The sequence below is a fragment of the Passer domesticus genome, chromosome 5 (genome assembly GCF_036417665.1).
Source record: "Passer domesticus isolate bPasDom1 chromosome 5, bPasDom1.hap1, whole genome shotgun sequence".
NCBI lineage: Eukaryota > Metazoa > Chordata > Aves > Passeriformes > Passeridae > Passer > Passer domesticus.
Genome location: NC_087478.1, coordinates 11,178,201 through 11,198,199, shown reverse-complemented (window position 1 = coordinate 11,198,199; position 19,999 = coordinate 11,178,201). Strand labels below are relative to the sequence as shown.

The following is a 19,999-nucleotide window of genomic DNA, read 5'->3' as shown; positions in this document are numbered from 1 at the left end:
TGTCTGAAGTGGATCAAAGGGTTGATGTACAAGCATTGTAATTGAGTTCTGCAAGGGCACAGAATACCTGGAACACTGCCACATCTCTTCCTGCCCTCAGCTGACAGATGAAGCTGTGAAAACAATGGCATTTCACTGCCACAGGCTGACATCTGTCAACATAGGAGGTTGCCCAAAGCTATGCACAAGAAATAGGGTGATGGTTCTGGGATTGCTATTGCAGAGAATTACTACTTCATCCAGAAATTTGACCTGCTGGCATCATTCAGCTGCTTTTCTGTGAGTTTTAAGATTTGAGACTTGCCTCTTGGGAGTATTTGGCATTCTTCTAATTTTTGCAGGTAGAGTATAAAGGTGTCCACACTGCATCAGGTAAGTTTTTCTCTCTGGGGGTTGATGTCTAAACAAGGGTGAAGAGAGAAGATCTTTCACATTATATATCACTTCTGCAAATATTCTCCCAGGTTCTGGTGTATTGGGTGCTTTGAAAAGGTTGTGGCTTTGTTTAAATTAGTTTTTATATTTTCATGATTTGTTTTTCTTCCCAGTGCTTTTTCTGAACCCAGGTAAAGCATAAACTGGGGCATTAGAACTTAATACCTGTGTCTTTACCTGGCAAGGCAGTAGCTACTATGAAATAAAAGAGGTGCTTAAATGCTGAAGCACTCAGGGTTGAAATTAAATTATTTAGATTAAGATTAATCTGTAGTGAAACTTAGTTCCTCTTTACCATGAACTTCTATTAAAGCATTTTTGCTTCTTGTATTTTCTGTATAATTTCTTTTTTACTAAAGGCTGGCATCTCAATTATCTTCTTGCTGCATCTGAATGTGTGTTCTGTTTTGAAATTATGCTGTTATGAAAGCTTATGTCCCTTCCCTGTACTTTCTGACTTATTAGCTCTGGCTTTTGTTCATTTAATTACTTATGCAGTTTTAATTTTTTTAACAGCAAAAAAAAATATACTCGCTTGATTTTGAAAATAAGCATACAAACACAATTTTTAAAATGCTGGTTTCATTTTTCGTTTAAATTTCATGGGAAAAGCCACTCAATGAAGCAGTTTTCCTCATTTTTCCCCACTGAAATGCCCATGTCCTCTTTCCTTCCACAATGTCTGCAGCCATCACTTGTCCCTGCCTTCCTCCTCACCAACACCCATCTCCATAACCCCTGACTATTCTTCCCGTCCTACACACATCCCCTCATTTCCTGCAGTGGCTGAACACAGCCCCTGCACAACTAATTTGAGATTATTTGGCCAACTAATTAGCCAGCCCTAAATTTAGATATTCTCTGATCAAGTTGTTTGCCTTCCAAATGTACATAAGTTTCTCAGGCTCTAGGCCAAAACTCACTGGCTGTGTTTCAGATCTGGAGGCCACTCTCTATCTTACCCTAGCCCTTGGTTTATATCTTACAGATACCACTGCCCATCATAATTATTATATACATGGGTCCTAACCTCCTGTGTCCTTTGGGTTTAGATAGAGATTCAGCTATTTTTCCACAATGACAGTGGTAATAAAAGTTGTGCACAGAGGTCTTCCCAAAGCAGTTGAAGTATGTGGTGCTGCCATCAGTCCTGTCTGCCCAACATGACATACCAACATAGGAAAACAAAACAAACCATAAAATGTCAGTAAATACATTTAGGCTGGAAACTGGGAGATGGGGAAAACTGTTAAGGAATGTTAGTATGGCTCTTGGTAAGGAATGGACTGGGTTGTATTTTGCAGTTCCTGCAAATGGGAAAAATGAGTCAACTCAGTGACCCAGCAATCCCCTTCCAACACTTTGTTCCTAGATGGTATCTTTTTTTAAACACTTCTAAAGCTAATCTGTTAAATGCTAATACCCTACTATTTTCAGAAAAGAACATTGAGACTCTTCCACATAAACCTACCCATAAGTTTACAAGTCTTTGTTTGACTTGAATCCAGCTTGCAGCTCCATAAAATGAGATGGGTACACCTGTGGATGTTAAAGCTAATGGGTCTTACAAATCCTTTGGCAATCTGTAGTGTAAATTGAGGGTATCCAGCTGCTAAGTGAAGAAATATTTTCCACTCAGAAACTGTTTAAAAATGGTCAGGCGATTAAAGTTGGAATGAACCTGTTCCAAAGGATATGTGTTAATGTGTCCTGCAACACCAGGTATCTTATTTTTAAGAAAAATAATTTTAAAATTAATATAGAAATATTACTATATAATAAAATATTAGATCAATATAGAAATAGATGTACATTAAGGATATTTTGAATGTGCTATGCATGTTACTCTAAAATTAGAAGAGTTTATAACTTTAATCCTATATTCTGAGGCAAATCAATTGTCTTTCAACAAACTCCAGTGACTTCAGTGGAGGTGCTGTAAGTCTCCATGTCATGGTTCTGTATGCCTAGGGCAGGTACAAGTAATTTTTCAAATGCTGATTGTATAAAATATTCAGCAGTTCTGTTCTGAGCCTTATTCAGGGAATGAGCCTGATTCAAGGGTAATTCTTATTTCATAGGAAAAAAAATGAAATTGTTGTGGGAAATATTCTACACATGAAAAAATACAGCAAGAATTGAAAATAGATCTCTGGTTAAATGAATTGGCCTTTTAAATAGCTAAGGTCTGAAGATACAATAGAATGAATAATGAATTCTGTCATTTAGTCCTCTAAAGGGAATAGGATCCAGCATATGACAAATGTAGATTTTTCTAAATGCATCTGATACCAGTTATGACTGACTTCAGAGTCTGCAACTTTTTTTAAAATAAGAATATGAATCTACTTAAAAATATTTTGACTTATTTATTAATTTATTGCAGATCTTAATATTGAGCATATAAATAGATCTGGAATAAGTAAAGCCACATGTGCATTACTCTACATACCAGGGGGACTATCATGAGATAGTGTGCTAGCTTTTTGTTCCACAACCCCGGGCCCCAGCTTTATCTTTATCTTGTCCCTTATAGATTCTCATGAGATTGGCTGTTTAGTACAAGGGAAATCTTCATCTCTCTTTCTACCACTGTGCTCCAGTGATTTTAATCAAATGTCTACAACAGGTTTTTACTATGTTCCCTCTGGATTTTTGGTCCTGAATGAACAAAGTAATTAAAGTGTGTGCATAATGTATCCTTGACTGCTCCTGTTGAGGTCAGTGGAGCAATTATTAGCTTGCATGGCTGCTTATGTACCTTGAAGACTGTGTTTTTCTCAAATGCAACTTCCAGCATTAAGGGCAATGAGTATCAGTTCCTGAAAAATAGACTTGTGAGGTGAAACTAAGGAGTTGTGCTTCAGAGCTAAAAAAACCAACCACACATTCAAAAAGTCTTGGTGTGAGACACTCATTTGTAACAGAGAACTGAGTTTAAAAAGTGATACAAGTGCATTCTAGTAATTTAGAGAGAGCAGTGCAATAGCACGAATACTAAAGGCTTCTATGTGCTGCATGCACATATATGGGTGAGAAAGTTAAACCATTCTCAGTAGGTGAAAAAACCCCACAATATTTAAAACTAGACTGCAATCACAGTTAACTAATATCTAATATTAGAAAGTGACAGTTTCTGCTGACCCTCTTACAGAGATTCAGAATTCTGCCGTGCCAGAAACCTTACTTCAATTTAAAAACATTTTTCCTACCAATCAGACACTAAAGTTGTGCTCTGGGCATTTTTTTTTTCATCTATTCAATCATCTTCTAAATTCTGCGTGTCTTGTTGCTTCATTTACAGATGGTTGATAAATGTATCCAATACTTGGCTGCAGCCTGCCATTATCTCCCCTTGGACGTCTCAGGTTGTATTCATCTTGCTGACAGTACTCAAAATTTCTTTGGAAAGGCTGTGAGCAACACCAGATTCTCACGACACTGTACTGTAGAAAAATTGCCAAGAAAATATTTCCTAGACTTACTTCAGAGGAGGTTGTAAACCCCAAAACATGAGGTTCTTTTCTTCACTGGCATCATGGTGCCATGCTAGGTATCTGCCTTGACCCATCTACTTTATCTAGGGTGTGCCCCTATTGGTGCCTTGGGACTCCTGTGGTCTGGCAGGGTTATCTGCATATTTCAGTGCCAGCCAGAAGTGAACAGACTCTGTCTCTTTATGGCAGACAATGTCCTCTTAGGGATGTTTCTGCTGACAAAGGACACTACCTCAAGGACACATGGGAACATGAATGAGAAAACCAGGCCGGGCTTAATGCTCTCAGCCATCTCACTGTGTACTTGAGCTCACTCCAGTGGTCTGTGGGATCCTGTTTCCCAGTGACTGAATGTCAGTACATGGCAGGAGATGTGTGCCTGTGCTCAAAGCACAGCACAGTTACAGCGAGCGAGTCAAACTGTGGGGCTGTGATCACTTTCTCAGGTTGGTTTCTACTGACCAACCTCTAAGAACCTTCTCTTAAAGTTCAATCTGACCTTCCCCTGACACAGCTTGTGCCTTATTATGGGTCAGCCCTTCTCCAAGCTGGACAAGCCAAGTGACATAAACTGCTCCTTGTAATTCTTGTGCTCAAGATATTTCACCATCTTGGTCACCTTTCTCTGGACACTCTCTAACAGTTTAATGTCTTTTTTATATTGTGGGGCCCAAAGTGGCCCCCGGCTCTCGAGATGAGGCCACCCCAGTGCAGAGCAGAGCAGGACAATCCCCTCCCTTGCCAGCTGGCCATGCTGTGCCTGGTGCCCCCAGAACACGGGTGGCACTCCTGGCTGCCAGGGCTCTGCTGGCTCACTTTCAACTTTCCATAGACCCAGACTCCCAGATCCCTTTCTGCAGGGCTTTTTTTCCAGCATTTCATCCCCCAGTGCATGTGTATAACCAAGTTTACCCCATCCCAGTTAAAGAATTGAGTATTTGCTCTTGTTCAGTTTCATGCAGCTGGCAATTGCCCAGCTCTTCAGTCTGTCCTGATCTCTCTGTAGCTCCTTTCTACCCCGTAGTCTTGTTTAGTATCATTGGCACACTTTACATTTAATTCCTGCATCCAGATAATTTATAAAAACATTACAAATTGAGCACTGGTGTCTGGCCACTAACCTGATATAACCTCATTTACTGTAACCCTTTGAGCCCAGCCTGTGAGCCAGTTGATCACTTATGGACTTGCCCAGCTGAGTTCTGGACAGTTTATCCAGGATACTTTTGGAGACAGTATCAAAAGCTCTGCTAAAATCCAAACCCACCATATCTACTGGCCTCCTTTGGTCAGCTAGGTGGGTGACCTTGTCATTAAAGGAAATTAAGTTGGTTAAGCAGGACTTCCCCCGCTGTGAACCCATGCTGGCTGTGCCCAGTGGCTGCATTGTCTCTCAAATATTTCTCAGTTAGTCTCAGAATAACCTTCTCTATAATTTTACCAGGCACTGAAGTGAGACTGGAAGGCCTGTAATTGCCAGAGCCTTCCTTCTTATCCTTCTTAAAAATTGTGAGAACTGAGTTTTCACCTGTGAGTCTCAAAAGATGTGGATTCAATGCCCACCACCCTTCCAGGGGGGTTAAGAGTGTTACAGACCAGGCCCTGTACACCCAGAACAGCACAGAAGCCAGACATGCCACAGGGCCTGAAATTGGAAAGGAACTGAAGTTTAGACATGGTTGATATATCTGAGTATATAAATTAATAAAACTTTATGAGAGTAAGAAATAGATGATACCATCCTATATAGACAGCCTATACTAGGAGAGCTCCAACTGTACTCTAACAGGTCCTCTGGAAGTACTGCACTTCCTGCTAATCCATTCCAGGGTTTAATAGCTGCTCTAGAGACAACAATACACATACTTAATAACTCAAAAGGTATTTTCCATGTGCTTCACACTTTCCAAATCCTCCTCTACTGTTGCCCTGTCTTACCACAAACAATTCTGCTGTCATTGGTCTTATTTTCTTCACTTCTCTCAAACGTATTTTTCTCAATGTCATCTCAGAACTTCCTCCTTAAAATCTCTACTTCTAATTAAACACTTGTTAGATACAGAAAGTGCTTTGAAAGATTGGTATACAACAGTAGTAATTGAAAAAAAAAATTAAATTAATTCAGATTCATTAAATCTCTTCATAATTTTCTGATTTACAGTTTTTCTTATATTAAGCCTCAAGGGATCTTCTTTTATCTTCAGATTACTGTTGTTGACTTGTTTATTCTGTGACTTCATATATCTGTTTAGAGCAGCAACAGTGTGTCTGATTCTGCTTGCCAATCCATCTTCCTGTAGAAGTGAGATGTAATGGGAACAGAAATTTGTGCAAATTCCAGTTTCTGTTGGGTGAGCCATCATCAAGGAGCTGACATGACTTCTCAGAAAACCATTTGCATTATCCTGGCCTGGGATGACCCAGGATTTTCCCTCTGCCTACGAGTCCCATGTGCAATAGGTTCTCCAAAGGTCTTGATTAAACTCTTCTAAACCCAGCCAAGGAATTTCCCAACCAGTTATTTTTACTCTAAAGATAACCCTGGAGAGTTACACATCTTTGCAAAACAAAAAGGCAACCATGAGGCACACGTCTCCACCCTCTGTTATCTTTGCCCTTTTTGTGATGTTTAGAACTAGGTAAACTTTGCCAACTTTATTTTCTTTCTTCTTTATTTTCTCATTTTCTGAACAGTGGATGTTTTTTTCCCTTGCCAACCCCAGCCTCTAACCCTTCACACCACATATTCAGTGATAGGAAACTCCCATCCTGCAGTCTGGGATAACACCTACTAGGTGGATTGATTATGCAGAATAATGCAGTCTTGAACATTTTTAACTTGTTCCTTTCAACAGGTCCAAAGATATCCCATCTTAGACTTTGCAAGGCCACAGAATACACTGGGAATGATATTCAGAAGATAAAAGTGAGTTTAAAGCAAGATTCTGATAGGTTCCACATCCTGCATGTTTCCCAGTTTAGGAAATATTTTTTTTTCCTAAATTGCAGTTCAAGGTCAATATGGCAACAATGATAAAAATTTTATCTTCTGCCAATAACTACATCAAAAGCACAGGCAGTATTGTCATTGTCACATATTTCTATAAAACTATGTGTTTCTTTCACAACCTGTATGTTTATAGTAATGAATGACAAGCAAAAGATTGTCAGAAAAACCAAAAATGGGCCCTAATTCTCTGCTTTCAGACTAACTCTTAAAACCATATTCAGGTTCTTAGATTTTCACAGAAGGTAAAGGCTGGTTTCAGGTGTAATTTATGTTCAGAGGGTGTCAAACCTACTTAGTAGAGAAATTTCATTCCCTGTTTAAGGAAATGTAAGAAGAAATCTAGGTAAAAATCACACTCATCTAGAGAATTAAAGATGCTAGTGGCTTAGGTTCTAAATAAGCAATAGAAGAAATATGTTTTTAGTTTAAAGTTGCCTTAAAATATCTGTGGCATAAAATATTACTTCATTGTTCCAAAGGAATTCCCCATTATTTATTGTTAAACACTAACCAGTCCTAGCAGACATTTCTTAATAGACTAAACGTTACAAGTATTGAGTCATATCTCTTGTATTGTGCACACTATTTTTGATTTTTTTTTAATTTTTACTGTTTTGATAGATTAAAATAGAAAACATGTGGAGCCACAAAGTTCTTCAAGTTTCAGTCCAATGCAGCTTCATAAGAAACAGTTATGGGCTTTCAATTGTTCATTCTTTCCAGTATCAAGTAGATTTTGAGATTATATTTGCCAACATACTGCCCTGCTTCCAGGTTTAATAAATGTTAGAAAGAAAAAAAGGTCTGTGGCCTGGTATCCTGCTGCATATTTCTGTAGCCAGAGGCTAATGACCTTTCAGTTAATCCAGTTTCTAAATGGCAGAAAGAATCGTGGATAATCTAATGTGGAAGTACACGGTGCTGGTACAATTGATTTCTTCTGCTAGAGAAAAAACAGCCTAACTCACTGCTTTCTAAAATGTAGGAAAAGGTTGTGTCAGTTTGATTTCCTTAAGACTACTCCTACAGGAAATAACACACTGGCATCTTTAGAGAAATGCTTCTGTTCCCTGTAAAACATTCTGTGTTAATATTTCTAGATGCAAAATGAGAAAGGAAACATGTCATTGACAGAGAAGCCAGCTAGTCTTGTAATTTCCCCAAACTACATCTCATCTTAACAGTCTGGTTCCCCGAAAAGATCTTCTTAAATAATTCAAAATTAGGTGCTTCCTTCTTTCTGGTCTGCACTAACATAAAGCTGGTTACATTTCTCCTAAACTCATAACTATGCTATTAACAAGTAACTCATCAACAATTCCTTGTACAATTTTTGCCTTTTAAACAAAAATTACATTAGGTCTTAATAGTTACAATACATTTTACATTTGGAGAAGACTTTTTGTTTGGTTTTGTTGTTGTTATGCTTTCTAATGGCTGCTGTTGGTTAGAAAGGAGATTGCAAGAGCTCTTTTTTTCCTGACAAAGCAGAATTTCTTAGATGTTATCCAAATATTCAGGTCTCAGGGCAGGAAAGATCCAACAAACATGAAATTGGAAATGAAGACCCACTGCACATGATTTGGTAAAAGATGAACAATTACTCCTAAGTCTTCTGTTTAACAAGCAACAAAAATACAGTACTGTCTTCTCACTGACTGTAAGTCTCTTTTTGGAAGTGACACAGAGGCTCCTGGAGTGCCATGTTTCAGCCACTGAGTGCACATGAACTGGATGCCATAAAATGATAAAACTACTGCAGCTGACATGGACCTCAGAATACTTCAGATCCTATGTAGACTTACCACACTTTGTAACCTGGAGCATGCCTGCAGAATGCTTCCTGCTTTTCCCATTAGCTCCCTGCCTCTACTTGCATAATTTCTCCTGTATTTGCACTGTAAACATTTCTCCCATGTTTGAGTTTTTATTTTCCATTACTTTTTACTGTTAATTGGTTTCTGTAACCTCAGCTCAATAAGATTTTTTTCAAAATCTCTGCTTTTTATTAAGATGGACCCAGTCAAACAGGAACAGGCTCCCTAGGGCAGTGGTCACAGCACCAGCCTGACAGAGTTCAAGAAGTGTTTGGATAATGCTCTTGGGCAAATGGTGTGACTCTTGGGAATGGTGCTGTGAGTTGGACTTGATGATCCTGGTGGGTTCCTTCCAATTCTGCACATTCCATGATTCTGAAGAATTGTTGAATTTCGGAATGGCTCAGGATTCAGACCATGTTGCAGAACTCTGTTTCCCAGTTACCCCCTGTCTGTAAAATGGATTCAGACTTTGGGTAAGGATTCAATTAGGTATTCCAGTGCTGCTCAAGCCCTGTGTTTGGGCCAGTACTTTTGTCTCACTTATAGCAAGAGATAGTTGGTTTGCCAAAGATAACTGTAATTATTGGCTGAAAGACTTTTATTCATCAATTTGCTCATTTAAGACAGTAAATAAATAAATAAATAAAATAATCAGGCCCTATCATAGTACAGTATATCTTAAATAAACAATCTTTTTACCATGTGTTGATGATTAATGAATGGCTGTTTCTGGCAAACCACTCAACTGTAGCTCCAGGCATTGGGACATCATAAGTTTCCAAAAAAGTAGTAACAGCTCCCCTCATACATGCTTCAGACAGCCACTATACATTGCAGTTTCCATGAAAAACAGGAATTTGGACTTGGATGAGTTGATTTTTTATAGGTCAGAGCTTATAGCTCATATAAATTGTGCACACATTCCTCAATGGCACAGGCCTCCCTAATATAAAAACAGATGCAGCCTTGTGTTCCTGTGGTTCATAGAGTGTGTCAGTGTTGGACATTTTATAAAAAAAAATATCCTGCAGTGGTTGAAAACAAGCCCTTCTTGCTTCACTAATTCTGTCCCTTTTCCACTCCTGCCCACTTCCCCTTTCCTGCTCTAGTGGTGCAAGCATTACAGCTGGGCACAGCTGCCCCTTGTAACCATCTCCAGCATTTCCACTTTGGGAAACAAACACAAAAACCACTGTAGCAGCATTATTGGCAGATAACAGAGCACTTCAATTTGGATTTTTTTCCAGTATTGTCTGGATGCTGTATATATTTTTCCAGAGCTTAGGAGCTGGCCAGCAGGGAGAAAGCCTGCCTTGCTGTGGCTGTGACACACCAGATCAGGTTGAATCTCCTGGAGAGGATGGGAGCTGCAGAGTTGGCTCTTCCCCAGGAGCCCTGGAGCCCGCTCAGCACAGGGGGGTTTCTGGAGAGCAGAGCTGGCAGGAGGGTGCTCTGCTCAGTGGGACTGGGCTGGCAGCCAGGTCACACAAGGCATGGAAAGAAAGAGACATTCACAAGACTGCAAGTGGTGGGTTCCGTTTCTTCAGCTTGGGAAGGTAATGAAAATTGCTGGATTGACACTGCCGAAAAAGAAGGGAGAGTTGCTCTCCTTATTTTAGAGTGTCTCACTCAGGAGGCCTGATTTTCTCAAATTTTGATCTAGTTTATTAGTTTTGTGTTCTAATTCTTCAAAAGGGCAGTGGCCACAAAATGTTGAGGGGGATCTGAGGGGTCATAGGTAGGTTTGGGCATTACAGACAACTCTCTTCTGGTTCAGCTCTCACAGAAACTGCAAAACACAGCCTTGGGGCAGAGCCAGTGCCAGTAAATGCAGGTAACCATAAGGCTCCTGTAGCACTGTCCATCGTGTACTCAATTCCATTTCTGAAACAATACATGTTAAAGGAAGTGGGTGACAGAAGATACCTACAGTAGAGAGGCTGGCCAAAAAGCAAGCAGAAGGTGAATGAAGAAAGGGTAAAAATACTTAGAGGCGCCACAGACACTGGTTCAAATAGAAAAACAGAGAGAGGGACCTGCACAGTAACTACAGCCTTCCTACAGAGCTATGAGAAAACATCTTGGAAATGCTGTAATACCTTTGGATGTAACTGGTTTATTTATCTTGTTTGGTTTTATATTTTCTTTCAAAGAGATTGTTATTATTTCAGTGGCATCACCCTCTCAGATGTGTGTTCAGGCAGATGCTGGCACACTAGAGAAAGTGTGGATAAAGCCCACGAAGACCATTGAAGTGCTGGAGCATGTGATGAGTGAAGAACCTTCAGAGAATTGCTTTGCTAAGTCTCAGGAGAAGATTCAAGATGGAGGAGAACTTATTGCTGTCTCTAACTCTCATCAGAGCATACAGAAGACAAGACAGAGCCAGACAATTGTCAAAGGTGCACTGATAGGACAAGTGGCATATATAAAGTTCTGATTCTGACTACAAGGAAACTTTAATTTTTTAACCAGGAAGCTGGCCAAACTGTTCAAGATCCCAGAGACTGTGCAACCTTCATCCCTAAAGATATTCAGAACTCATCTGGCAAAGCCATGACTCACCTGGAATAGTTGGATACATTTAAAGCAACATCAGGTTGAAACACTCTCCAGAGACCTCTTCCAATGCAAATCATTCTGTGACTCTATGACCTAACCAATTATCTTCTGGTTTACTTTCCTCAACACCCTTATAATATTGATAGCTTTAGTTAAAACAAAGAACTTTTCCTCATTAAAATGTTTTTAGTGTTCCTTGTAAAAACCACCTCTGAAAAGTTTTGTCATTATTATTTTTAAACTCTTGTTGCAGACAAGCTGTCTTGAAAGACACAGCTGAACTGGAGAAACAGGAACATAATGACGCTGACCAGCCTTCCTGGCTTAATATGTCTGGGATGGCAACATAACCACCTTCACCAAAAAACACAGATCAGAGCCTGAAAAAACAAATTCTTCAAAATGAAAAATGAACAAATTGTGCAGCATCTCTACAGTTCAAGGGTTTTTCTCTAGAGTATGAAAACACCACTGTTATTTTTTCTTAAAACTAATCACACTTTAATAAAAGGCTATTTGTTGCATTAGTAAAGAAGCATAGCAAATCTTTCTCACAGGAGTATGAATGCCTTCAAGCAAGACAGCTGCACTCAGACAGCACTGCTAACCCTCAGATGTTGATTCAAGCTGTCTTCATCTTTCAATAATGAAAGTTTTTGTAGTCCCGTGCAGAGTAAGCAATGAATAAATCTGCATGTGTTGGAGGATTTGTTTGCCATGAAGGTCCTCTCCAGGACATAAACACTGACTCCCCAGAGAACTTCACACTTGATGTGGCTGGTACTCATCAAGTGCAGTCTTCTTGAAGAGTTGAGAGCAGTGAGTAGGCAGTGACTACAGATTCTTTAATACACAACTACACCCATACAGTTAAGCACAGTTCTCCACTTCCCAACAGTCACTTGTGCACCCAGAGCCCTCATTCTCATAAAAGCCTCTTGGGTTGAGTCCAGCTCTCTGAACAAGCTGATGCTCGTGTCTGCAGGTCTGAACTGGGGGCTGGCTGGCAGCTGAGAGAGCAGGAGAACCAAATTAAAGGGAGCACAGATGAAAAAAGTGTTAGAGTATAAATTTGTTCCAGTTACAAGAATGTCTTCTCATCAAATGGACAAAAAAAGATATATGGGCACACAAGGGATTTGCCATTCAAATTCTAATTGCTGATAACCTACTTATCTTCCCTTGTCTAGAGAAAAAATACAGTTTCACCTCATTAGAGCAGAACAAGACATTGTTCAATGCCTTTGGGGAAACTCATAAGGAAGGGTTTGTCCTTTTTCAACTCATTCTTGACCTTTATATTAACATTCTAGCTGGTCTCAACATGTTTTATCTTGGAATGAATATAATCAGTAGCTTTAGTGGTAGCACAATTTTTCTGCTGGCTGATTTAAACTTCTTTAAGCAAGTAACTAACAAGTCTGATGTTTAGTTCCTGCTAGATTTAGAAAATTGATGAATTCAAAGTCTTGAGTTTGCTTTCTTTTGAATATGGAACAAATAACATGTTTCCTTACTATGTTCTCCCTTAAATTTTTGCTGATGCAGCAGTCTCAAAAAACACAACCTCAATCTCAGAGACTGACAGGCTTTGTATTTCAGGTGAATAATGGGACCATTAAATGGATTCAATCTTGTGAAATACCTACTAGACTGTTTTCATGTGGTGTGAATTTTGAGGTGCTTTTTTCACTTTGACTGCAGTAGGGCATAGAAATCATTAGTTTCAAATATTTTTCTGGATATCCAAAATAATTATAATTTATTAATTTTGTAACTTCTAAAAATATAATAACTAATATCTAAAAATATTGTAATGCCTTTATAGTAATACTATTATGTTTTATATATTAGTGTTTATATTAAAAATACATATAATTTGTCACATGCATCAGTGCCCACCTCATCTCAACAAGCAGTACACACAACAATAAACAGGAAGTTTTAACCACCCTGAATTACAGTAGATATGCTGCCCTTGACTCTTGAAGTCCATTAGCCAGGGGCAATTATATCTCCTGGGGAATCCTGTGGCAAAGAAGTTAATTTCATAATGTACCATTATGACCTAAAGAACATACACTTATACACAAAACTTAAAGCCTGAGCTGGCAGTCTGAATTCTCTCCTGCTCCTCACCATCCCCTCAGCTGGCAGGGATTCTGACATTTCAGCTTAAAACACAAATTTCACTACTCCTTTTATAAGGTGCCATAGAGATGCATGGAAAGGCTTTTAAAAGCCCCATTTACTTTACTGTGTGCTCATTTCACAGTAACACAGAACCCTCCACAAAAATCAGAGCTGCTCTTGTGCAGACCTCCCTGCTCCCCTCAGCCCTCCTGCCTCCCAGGGCAGCTTTGCAGGACAGGGCTCTCAGTCACTGCAGATGGAGCAAACAAAGAGATTCCAGCTCAGCCACGAGGGCAACACTTCCCTTCTATGGCAGCTTCTCCTGCAGGGGAATGCTCAGGTGGACTCTCCCCTGTGGTCCAGGTGGAGGATGCTCGTCCTTGAAATCAGCCAGATCTATGGCACTTTTATTTATTTTAAAAGCTTTTCTTTGCAGATGAGCAGTGGTAGACAGAGTTGGAGTTCTTTCTAGCCACAAACCAGAAGTTCAGGATGACACAGAGCAAGTTCTGCCGTTTCACAGAAGTATTTTTACACAGAAAGTTCCAATCACCCAGGCAGAAACTGCTCAGGGTTCAAACACCAAATGAAAAGATCACATAAGAACCACACTGAAAGTGATTTTTTCCTATCCATGATACAATTTGGTTGAAGAAAATTCTCTGTGATTTGCATAAACCAGCAGAATTCCCACAGAATTGCGACATTTAATTTAAAAATATTAAACAGAGCTTGTAAAGCATGCCATCTTGGAAGTGTTGAAAATGCTTTTTTAAATTTTTAAATGACAACTCCAAACTTTTGTTTGAAAGCTACCAGCTTTTAAACTGATAGGGTAAATGGGTCAAGTTATATGAATTCTGAATATGGAAGATCATCTCATTCCTAAAAGGCACTAAAAGTAAACCAGACTGTTTAGCACCAGCACTGTCACAGGCAAATCTTGGGTTAAAATGCTCTCATTTTTAATAGTTTCTCTTTTATATTAATATTCATCCAAAACTTTTCATAATTTTACAGAAATGTTCCTTTGTAGTTTCTTGATTTAATCTCTTTGGGCTATTTCATCTTTAAGAACTCTTCAGCTTGACAGACTGGATCCAGCTTTGGCTTTTAAGACACACTTTGCCATTTTGTGTGTCAGCCTTAATCCATTTGTCTGTTTCATCCCTTTGATTCATGTGACCTGGAAAAGAGAGTTGTCTTAGTTTAATTTGACACACAATAAACATATCATCTTCACATTACCATTTTTTTCCAAGCTCCCTGGAAGCACTTATAGCACTTTTATTTGGTAGCATTTGTGTACTTTTAGCAGAGACATTTCCTTCTTGATACAGTTTTTTTACATTAATCTACTTTCCCATAATTCATCTTTACAATAGAGTAGTGGTTTTTATTATATGGTACTGCACTTTTTATTCTAAGCTAAGAAACGTGTTATGGTGGGTTGACCCTGGCTGGCTGTCAGGTACCTACCAAAGCCACTCTACCACTCTCCTCCTGCAATGAATAGGGTAGAGAAAACATAACAAGAAGCTCAGGGATCAAGATAAGGACAGGGAGAGTTCAGTCAGCAGTTACTGTCACAGGGAAAACAGATTTGACTTGGGGAAAAAATTAATTCCATTTACTCTCAATCAACTCAGAGAAGGATAATAAAAAATAAAGCCAAATCTTAAAAACATATCCCACTCACCCCTCCCTTTGCTCCAGGCTTCATTTCACTGCTGATTTCTCTACTTCTTCCCCATCAGAGGCACAGGGGGATGGAGAATGGGGTTGGGTCAGTTCACACATTATCTCTGCCACTCCTTCCTCTGCAGAAGGAGAGCTCGTGATGCTCTTCCCCTACTCTGACATGGAGCCCTCCACAAGCTGCAGGTCAATCTCTGCTCCCCTGCAGATAAATCTCTACTCTGGCCTCTGGAGCACCTCCTGCCCCTGCTTCTGCACTGGCCTCCACACCTCCACAGGGCTGTTTCTCTCACATATTTTCACTCCTCTCTCCAGCTGCTGGTGTGCAGTAGGGTTTTTCCACTTTAACTGTGTTATTCAGCATCACTAATGGGTTCAGCCCTGGCCAGTGGTGGGTCTACCTTGGAGCAGGTTGGTGCTGGCTCTGCAGGACACAGGGGAAGCTTCTGGCAGTTTCTAACAGAAGCCACCCCTAGAGCACCCCCACTACCACAACCTTGCCACACAAACCCTACATGTACTGGTTTTCTCTGGGAGAGGGTTATTTTTTTTTTATAGTAGCTAGGATGGACCAACACTGATGAAAATAGTGTTGATAATATATAAAATTTGTTATTTCTGAGTGGCCCTTTCAGAGCATCAAGACCTTTTCTTCCAATACTGCCCTGCCAGTGAGGAGGCTGGGGGTGCACAACAAGCTGGGAGGGGACAGAGCCAGGACAGCTGACCCCAAATGACCAAAGGGATGTTCTGAATTGTATGGTGTCCTGTTCTGTATCAGAGCTGGCAGAAGGAGCAGCAGGGGACATTCAGAGTGATGGCATTTGTCTGACCCAGTACCTGTTACATGAGGTACAGTCCTGCTTTCCTGGGGATGGCTGAACACCTGCCTGCCCTGGGAAGTAGTGAAAGAATCCCTTCTTTTGCTTGGCTTGTGTGCACAGCTTTTGCTTTATCCATCAAATTGTCTTAATCTCAAAGTCTCTTTATCCCAACCATGACTCTTCTCACTTTTACTTTTCTCCTTGTCTCCCCCATGGGGTGTGAGTGGCAACCTGGTGCTCATTAGCCAGTCCTGGTTAAACCATGATTCTTCATGAGATACTGATCTGGATAAATAATTTCAAGGATTTTAAGGGACGTGGTAAGACCTGATTGTCCAGATGCCTGGACATTTTGCTACTATTACTATTTCCTTATGATAATGGCCTAAAAAAACCCCACAACCCTGAGGTATCTGTCTTCTTACATGTTTCACATTAACTTCATATTCACAGTCATGCTCTGAAAAGCTCACTGTATAACAAAGAAGAGAGTTCAACTCAGTCTCATTTTATAATTAAGAAACTGAGGCCAAAAGAGAATAAGTGACCTTCCAAATTTATACAAAAGATTTGTGTCCATATTGGGAATTAAACTGGGATCTTTAAAGTCCCAAATCAGTGCCCTTATCACAAGATCAACCTTCACTTTGGTTTATCTTTGCAAAGTATCATTTATTATTGCTTTAGTGTTCATTTAACTGTGTGTATTCTAAGTTTAGAATAATTTGAGCCTGGAATAGCAAGAGGTATGGCAGGGAAGCAGATTCTGAACCAATTTTGCAAACATGCTCCGCTCTGCTCTGACCTGTAACACAGCTGAAATTAAATTTTGGCCACAGCAGAAACAGTGGCAAAACTCCAACTGACATCACTGCATTGGTTTCCACAACTCAGGCCTGTGTGCCAGAACCTTTCAATAGTGTTTCAGTGCTTTAGCAGCTCTAAGTGGGATTCATTTAAGTTTATGGGCCAAGCCCACAGCAATTCACAACAGGCTGAGTATGGTTTGGAAGTACAGAGCTCTCGGAGGAGTCCAACAATGTCAGAGTCACTTCAGTGTCCTTTGTTATCAGACTACAACATGCCTTCAGGTGTCTCCAGGGGGATGTCTTAGTACAATTTCTGCACTCCTCATTGCTCCAGACAGCAACAGTCTCAACCACACTCAGTGTCAGTACCATGCCTACAGTAAAGCAGAATCCTCTACTCATCTGACTGCAGACTTGAATCTGTGATGAATCACCAAGTTGGACTAATGTGTTGTATATGGAATCCATTAAAATTTGAAAGTTCAGTTCCTAAAAGCTTTCCTGAATCACTGATTTTCAATAGTATCGTATTAGAGTGTATAGAACAAAACATAAAGCAGAATCTGTCTTTTAAGCATACATAGCACTTTTCATCAGTCTGGTTCTTAAACAGGAAACAGCCTCGAGGTGACAAGAAATTGAACAAAGTAGCATAAAGGAAAATTTCATCTGATCCTTTAACAGAGCTGTAGAACACTAAAAATAGAGCTTTTTCTGCTAGGGAGAGAGAACACAATAAATGCAAAGCAGAGATATATTTCCAGAAGGTGCATATTGGAGTGCTTGGTCCCAGTTCCTCTCTCTCATGTTTTTGTGACTATGGCTTGTACTTCTGTGGAAGAAACAAACACTGAAGCACAGAATCAATGCTGTAAATGGTTTCATGCACTGCTTACACCTTGGCAAAAAAGTTGAAGAAGAGTTTAGGGAACACAGGAACGAATTTACAAGCACCATTTTAAAGCTGAGTTTGTCTGAGCTCTGTTTCTCATTTTGTTTTTGCTATCTGAATGCAGAAAAAAGTTTTGTTCCTTATACTTCTGGAAATTTGCCTGTGAGGCAAATATTAAGGTTATTAAGCCCATCACTAGTAGGAGGTTCAAAATTATTTCCTATATTTCAATAGCTTTTTGTATGAGGCACTAATCAAGCAACAAGGTTTAGTTGGAGACCTTTTGATCACCGCTTGGGACTTAACTGTACTCACTGCTTGTACTCTGAATACCAAGAGAACCTACGTGGATTTTGACAAAGACTTTACTAGCTTGATTAAATCACAAAAGCAAACAGCCTCCTGGACTGAGAATAGGGGGGGAATTAATTTCAAATCTACCAGTCAAGACAGCAGCACGAGTTCAGGAGAAGACAGATACACTGCTAGGCTGTGTACACCTTTCAATTTAAAGCCCTGGAAAAAGGGTGTGTTTTTTCCTCCTCCCCAGTGTGTGGTGTTTAAAGGAAGGTAACACCTTTGCAAAACTTTACAGTCAAGCACTGTTTATTTACTTGCCTTCCTGGAGACTGGAGAAGTTGAGAGCTCTATTTTCATACCACAAAACACAAGAGGATCATATTTTAAGCGTTGTTCATTGGTAGCGTTAGGACTGTGGTATACATCAAAAGGTTATGAACAGCTTGAGTTGAATGCAAGCTGAAACCAATAAAAATCTGTAGCATAGCATCTCATCTAATGTGTTTAATAAAAGTTGGATGAACTTTCTATTTGACTTGAAGGAATGTAATCTTTTCCAGATACAACCTGGGTCTTTGTTTATTTTTTTAAAGATATTGCTTAAGGATCAAGGCTTCACAGAGGGCAGTGTGTAGAGGGACATTATAAAACAAAGCTCTTCCCACTCAATTCTAGTGGCCAAGAGTCAATAAAAACTGCTTCTAAGAAAGAAGGAAAGTTCTGAAGTGCCTTGAGAACAGACTAAACAGGGGAGGGCATGACAGCAGATAGTGTTACTCCTGGGATCAGAACTGCAATGCTGACTGCAACAAACCCAAGACAGCTGCACACTGGGAGCACTTGTGCAGCTGGTAAGCTTCAGATAAAACCTGAAGTTTCAGCAGATTGACATAATACAAGCTCTTTCAGTTATTTCCCTTTTAAAGGCAAGTTGCTGGTCTCACGTTATTCACTGCCCCTTCAGCTGTGTTTGTATTCAACCCTTGAACTCCAGGCAGCTAAAAACACAGATACTACCTTGGAGCAAACAATACAGAATTTCTCATAATAAAGACTCTTAAACACATCCACCCATAAAGCTTTGTGCATGGTACAAGAGACTCATGCAATCAGCCCCCTCTGGCACACTGGCCTTAAAGCAATCCTAAAGGGAAGGCCACAGTATTCCATAGGCTGCTCTCCCAGCACTACTGTATCAGGGACCACTGAGTGAACAGTGAGAAGTAATTATTCTTGATGGCAGGAAACATCTGTCTAGATCCCCTTTGCTCCAGCAGGGAGCATCAGGCAGATGTGAAAATTGTAATATTTTAGTGCATGCCTGAGTGAATGATTGTTGTAAGGAGAAAGGGACTTCTCACCACAATCTATGGGGAGAACCAGGCAGGATGAGAAGACCTGAAGGATGTCAGTAAGAGAAACCTGAAAAGTCAGAGATAGAACAGAAGTGACAATGCCCATCTTTTCAAAGGAATCTGGTAATTACAGACAGGCTGACTCTCCAGAGGCATGGGAAGAAGGCCAGCTAAGAAGTTCTGCAGTTTTAAAAGAATAATTGGATACTTGATCAACCCAGAAGGTAGAAGCAATGTGAAAATTTTCACAGGGGAAAAGGAATTAGAGAAGTCAATGGGGGATTTCCTCTGCATGTCCTGTATTCACCTCTAAGGGAAGCATGAATTAACATGGGAGAGTCCTGTTACCTGCATGGTCACCAGAGGTATGGCTCAGAGGAACACTGCTCTCAGCTGGCTCAGCAAAGCTCTTGTGCTGTAGCCAGGATGGAATTAGTACCAAAACCTAAAAGTCCTGTTAACTGCTGCAATTGTTGTCATGCTGACAACAACTGCGAGCAAGTATGTCTCAGCTTGGGAGAAGACCATAACTCCCAAAGCATATGCTCTTTGTGTAAGAGCAGAAAAACACAGAGAGGTTTGCCACTTGAGAAGGTAAAACCAGGGACACAGTAACAACAACAACCATCCACAGCCTCCGAGGAGCACCTGAGACATGGTGGGA

At 40.0% G+C, this 19,999-nt stretch overlaps 2 protein-coding genes across 2 annotated transcripts in view; one reads left to right on the top strand and one right to left on the bottom strand.

Annotated features, from left to right (window-relative positions):
- FBXL13 (F-box and leucine rich repeat protein 13) overlaps positions 1-13,687 on the top strand; it is a 61,754-nt gene extending 48,067 nt beyond the window's left edge. The window contains 5 exon segments of the mRNA XM_064421532.1: positions 34-196; positions 3,740-3,827; positions 3,830-3,899; positions 11,578-11,648; positions 11,651-13,687. Coding sequence (XP_064277602.1) covers positions 34-196; positions 3,740-3,827; positions 3,830-3,899; positions 11,578-11,648; positions 11,651-11,730 — 472 coding nt within the window. The 3' untranslated portion in view covers positions 11,731-13,687.
- A 713-nt stretch (positions 13,688-14,400) lies between these two features.
- Positions 14,401-19,999, bottom strand: part of FAM185A (family with sequence similarity 185 member A) — a 35,179-nt gene continuing 29,580 nt past the window's right edge. The window contains exon 8 of the mRNA XM_064421957.1: positions 14,401-14,643. Within this exon, the coding sequence (XP_064278027.1) occupies positions 14,528-14,643 (116 nt within the window). The 3' untranslated portion in view covers positions 14,401-14,527. The remainder of the gene's footprint in view (positions 14,644-19,999) is intronic.